The sequence below is a fragment of the Haemorhous mexicanus genome, chromosome Z (genome assembly GCF_027477595.1).
Source record: "Haemorhous mexicanus isolate bHaeMex1 chromosome Z, bHaeMex1.pri, whole genome shotgun sequence".
Classification (NCBI taxonomy): domain Eukaryota; kingdom Metazoa; phylum Chordata; class Aves; order Passeriformes; family Fringillidae; genus Haemorhous; species Haemorhous mexicanus.
The window spans coordinates 63865525-63870813 of record NC_082381.1 but is presented as its reverse complement, the minus strand read 5'-3'; the positions used below and the strand labels follow the sequence as shown (position 1 = coordinate 63870813).

General features: G+C 52.9%; 1 protein-coding gene across 1 annotated transcript; it reads left to right on the top strand.

Annotated features, from left to right (window-relative positions):
- The first annotated feature begins 1335 nt into the window (after positions 1–1335).
- FOXD1 (forkhead box D1) lies at positions 1336–3824 on the top strand. The gene has a single exon (XM_059836604.1). The coding sequence runs from the start codon at positions 1356–1358 to the stop codon at positions 2622–2624; it is 1269 nt and encodes a 422-aa protein (XP_059692587.1). The 5' UTR covers positions 1336–1355; the 3' UTR covers positions 2625–3824.
- Positions 3825–5289: the final 1465 nt, after the last annotated feature.

The window sequence follows — 5289 nt, the reverse complement described above, 5'->3', positions numbered from 1 at the left end:
CGTATCATAGATCACCTGAAAAGGGGAACAGTGCCACTAAATTAGGGAGCAATCCTCTGTCGCTTTCTCAGGGGTGTTGCTCCTACTTAAAGCGAAAGTCCCATTCTAAAAGCCAGTGAATTTATTTCCTTTCCGTTCAAAGGAGGTAACACTAATTCTCTGTTAGTGTTTCTCATACTGGAGGGAGCTGCTTCTGTCTTTTTAATAACCATAGTCTTACAATTAAACTGAGAATAGTGTTGTGTTTTGGAGGCTGTTCTTTTAGAGTTTGTGAGGTCGACAGCAAGAGATATTTTATTTCGTTCTAAAGTAAATTAAACTCTGAAGGGTGATGGGGGAGAGGTAGGGAAGGATGTCTCCCAGCCATTCCGCGGACAGAAGTCTGAAGTTTATTAACTCACCATCTCCCTCTTGATTTTTTTTTTTCCCCTTCCTTCCCACGGGAAGCAGCACCCCGCCTCTGAGGGCAACGCCGGAAGATGCGAAACTCTTAGACCCTCCGGAGCGTTTCTGGGAAGATGCTCCTACACTTTGCGACAGATTTGCACTTTTTTTTTTCCTTTTTTTTTTTTTTTTTTTCCGACGGGGGCGGGAGGCAAGTGTTATCTTTATTTTTCCCCTTTTCCACTAAATATGGCACCGGTCTCCCCGCGGCCCCCCCAGAGCCCCTCCTGGATGGGGTGAGGCCGGGAGGGCCCAGACGGTGGCGAGGCGCCCTTCTTGGCCGGGAGGGGGAAGACTCGCCAGGTTCTGACGCTAGGAGCCATGTGATGGCCCCCTCGCTATAAGGCGGGGAGGAAGGCTGCCCTCCCTGGGACTAAGCCCCAGCCTTTTCACCGTGTTTCCTAAGGCCCATCAAGCCATCCCCTACGCCCTCCCTCCTCGCCAGCCTCCTCCCCTCTCCTCCTCCCAGGACTAGGCGCGCTCCCTGCTGCCCCGCATCCATTAATGTCTGGGGGCTGAGGTGAGGAGAAAGAAGGGGAAATAGACTTCCAGGAAAGACGGCACAACCTCCCTGCACCCACAATAACCGATCCCAACCGAAAAAAAAAACCGAAAAAGATCCCCAAAAGGGGAGAAGGAAAAAAGAGAAAGAGAGAAATCCAAACGACAACAAAAAATACCCCGAAACAAAACCCTGACCAGCCGCCGCCTCCGAGCGGGCGGCGGGAGCGCTCCAGAGGCGCGGCAGCGGCGCTGGGGGCCGGCGCGGCTCGGAGCGGCCCGCCTGCCCGTGGCGGCGGCGGGGCGGCTCTCCGCGGAGCGGCGCGGAGGCCTGGCGGCGGCGGGGAAAGCTCCCGCTCGCCCGCCGCGCCGCGCCGGCCGCCACCGATGCGCTGCCCCGCCGCCGCGCCATGACCCTTAGCTCGGAGATGTCCGAGGCGTCGACGCTGGCTGAGGAGACCGACATCGATGTGGTGGGCGAGGAAGACGACGAGGAGGACGACGAGGAGCCACGGACCCGCCGCCGCCGCCGCTCCTACGCCGAGGATGAGGAGGAGGACGAGGACGACGACGAGGAAGAGGACGAGGAGGATGTGAGCGACCTCCACGCCGCCGCCCTGCTGCCGCGGTCGCCCGTGCGCGGCGGAAGCATAGGTGGCGGCGGCGGGGCGGGCGGCGGGGACTCTGCCGGTGGCTCTCGGCCCCCCTCGCAGGGTGGCCCGCAGAAGGCGACGGCGGGCGGCGGCGGGGCGGGCGGCAGCGGCGGCGGCGGGGCGGGCAGCGGAGGCGGCAAGAACAGCCTGGTGAAGCCGCCCTACTCCTACATCGCTCTCATCACCATGGCCATCCTGCAGAGCCCCAAGAAGAGGCTGACGCTGAGTGAGATATGCGAGTTCATCAGCGGGCGCTTTCCCTACTACAGGGAGAAGTTCCCTGCGTGGCAGAACAGTATCCGCCACAACCTCTCCCTCAATGACTGCTTCGTCAAGATCCCCCGGGAGCCCGGCAATCCTGGCAAGGGCAACTACTGGACGCTTGACCCTGAATCCGCCGACATGTTCGACAACGGGAGCTTCCTGCGCCGCCGAAAGCGCTTCAAGCGGCAGCAGCTCCCGGCGCCCGAGCTTCTGCTGCGCGCCGTGGACCCCGCCGCCTTCCTCCCGCAGCCCCCGCCGCAGCCCCCGCAGCAGCCGCCCTGCGCCTACGGACCCTACGGCTGCGGCTACGGTCTCCAGCTCCAGCCTTACCACCCCCACTCCGCCCTCTTCGCCTTCCACCACCCCTCTCCGCCGCCCCGCCAGCCCCCTGCCGCCCCCGGCAGCGCCCCCGGTGCGGCGCTGCCCCCCGCCGCCGCCGCGCCGCCGGGCCCCTTGCTGCCGGCGGCGGAGCTGGCACGGACGCCCTTCGGCTACGCGCACCCGCTGGGCCCGGCGCTGGCGGCCTCGCTGCACTCCGCCAAGCCCGGCAGCGGCGCGGCGCTGGCCCGCTCGCCCTTCTCCATCGAGAGCATCATCGGGGGAAGCTCTGGCCCCGGCCCCGGCGCGGGCAGCAGCTGCGCCTCGCAGTCGACCGCGGCGCCGGGGCTGGCCCGCTCGCTGGGGAGCGCCGGGAGCGGCCTGCCCCCCGCCGCCGCCCTGCCCGCCACCCCCGGCTTCGCGGCACGGATCTCTAACTGTTAAGTGTTTGGGAATCTTTCCGAAGGTAGGATCTGGGGTATCTCCTTTCTCCGCCACTCGGACGCCCGGCGGACGCTGCCCGCAGGGGCTGCCTGTCTTTGCGTGGGGATAATTGTGACGGGGCTCGGGGGCCGTCCGCCGCGAGCGACGGACCTCCCGTGACCTTCACTAGTGCAAAGCCAGGTGTAGATCTAGATACTGCATGGGCAGGCGGTCACTACATCGGAAAGTTACTCGCTACTCCTTAAAAAAAAAACAAACATGGTGATAAATAATGTCTCTAAACCGCTGAAGTTCAGAGATTCTCAGGTCTAGGAGCTTGAAAACAGTAATGTACAGGACAAAAAAAAAGGCTTGAGGGAGGACAGCAGAGCAATACTTTTTCATTTAGTACACTTGTCTCATGTACTTTTATAAAAGAAAAGATTAACGTGTTTACACAGAAGAAAGTCAAGATTATCATTTCTTATTTTAACCTGTGTTTTGTATTATAATAGACTTACGGAGTTTTTTATTTTGTACTTTATGCGTATTCTTTGCAAGGAATATTGTTAAAATTACTGGCAAGTATTATTGTATCATTTTAATGTAAAATTTTTACACATTTTCAAAAATAAAATTTTTTAATTTTCAAAAAAAAAAAAGAAAAATCAAACCCAAAGACCAAAGGAGCCCAGCCAAACAGTTGGCTTTGGATCCTTCCTTCCTTAGCACTTCTCCTTTCTTTTGGACACTAATATTTTTTTCTTTGGGATTAATAGCACAATAGTCAAGAAATATTCTAGCTTGAAATTTATTATGTGCAGATTTGACCGCAAAAAAGAAAATAAAACTACGATCTTTGCAGTCAATGCATTGTTAACCCTAGCAGATAAAGAATGACAAAAAACCCAAAACAAACTAAACAATAAAAAAAAAAAAAAACAAAATAAAAAACCCACACAACACCAACAAAACCCCCCCCAACAAAACAAAAAGCACTCTAAAAAACCAGCAGGAAAGAAATAGGGGATAAATAGAAATAGGTCTCTCTGGAGGGAGTAAAGCCCAGTTCCGTAAGTCACCAATCAGGGGATTGATTAAAAAGCCGGTTTAAAACTATTTTTATACTTTTGGGTGTGTTTTAAATCACAACAGCATCATAGTTTTGTTTCCAAGAGGCCCAAAGGAAAATACTACTAATAAAGGGCATACATTGAACTTAAGAGAGATTTGTTCTAGACATTTATGTTTCTGTGATGATGATAATAGTGGCATGTGTTTCTACTTTTCAATACATAAAATATAAAATGCGCTTTGTAATATCCTCGTGTGACGAGTTGATTAAGTTTATAAGCTGTTGAAGTAAGGATGTACAAAACAAACCATGAAAGCAGCTTTTCTGATTCCAAGCACTCGTTTTTAAACCATAAGGTCCATAGATATCTATTTTATAGACTAAAAAAAAATTTTAACCAAAAATCCGGCCTCAAATATTCAGAGCTTATATATGGAAAAGAGAATCGCATGTTTTAAGAGTAGGTGTTTGAATATTTGTTGTGGGCTAGGAATACGCATTTTTCAAACCAGGGAGGCGCTTTTCAACTACAACTGTATTTATAACATTTTAGGAGACTCGGGGATCAAATATGTGAATTTTCATAAATAAAAAATAATAATAAAAAGGGAGGGATGCCTTTTAGTGCTCTTTGGAGTGAGGAGGGGTTTTACATGTAGAAGCATTTCGTCGCCTAAGTTTTAAATATTCTCATAGATGGAAAAGTTGTGATTCTCCGTTTTGTTTGTAGCAATGCTGTGTTGAAACAGTGGGTTTCAAAAAGCAGAAAGACTGGACATAAGATCTCTGCTAGGCTCCATTTGCACTCTGGAGCTGGAAGGCCTCTTTGGATGTTCCGGGTTCCTTAGCAGAAAAAGAAGTAAAGTCGGTTCTAATTCCTAAAACAAAAGGGAAAATTCACCAGAGTCACCGTGTGCGTATTCTCCGGGGAGAGTGAGTCTTTTTCACGAGAGACCGATTAATTCACTTTCCCCGGGACTGGCCGGGGGGTGCACCGAGCCTACACGGGCCGGTGCAGCGCGGAGTACCGAGCTAAGCTGAGGCCCCCCTCGAAGACGCAGATAAAATCAAGCAGGGAAAATGTTTTGCGGGAGAGAAGGCAGCTGTGGCCTTGCGGCAGTTCCTGGCTCCCCGAGGAGGGATGCTGCTGGCCCTCAGTTTGGGTTCTGTCTGCTCTAGTCCTAGGGATCTCCACTAGCAGTTACATGAGAGGGTAGATTCCAGCGACCCAACCTGTGTTTGTTTCTCTTGGCTTCTCCAGTTTTTAGTAGATCCCGGGGAGCCCGGCGACTTCCCCCACATAGAGCCCAGCCCGGCCCACGCTGGTGGACAGTGGGGTCTGAGTGTGCCCACTGCCTGTCCCTCAGGTCTCCTCAGAGGTGTACGGCAAGCAATCTGCTTGGCCACTTGTTCCTTCCACATTTTTCGCCGGTTTCCTCCTTCCCATGCGGACAAGACCTTCCCTTGAGAGTTGCTAGGAAAGGTGACAGGAGCAAATTCCAGTAGGTAATATGGATTTTTTTTTTTTTTTTTTTTTCCCCTGTAAGGAAAAGGGGGTGAGTAAGAGGTCTAGGGTCCTGGTGAAGGACCTTTTTGCCTGTTCTCCTCGAG

Coding starts and splice junctions, on each gene's coding strand:
- FOXD1 (XM_059836604.1), top strand. CDS start 1,356: ATGACCCTTAGCTCGGAGATGTCCGAGGCGTCGACGCTGGCTGAGGAG.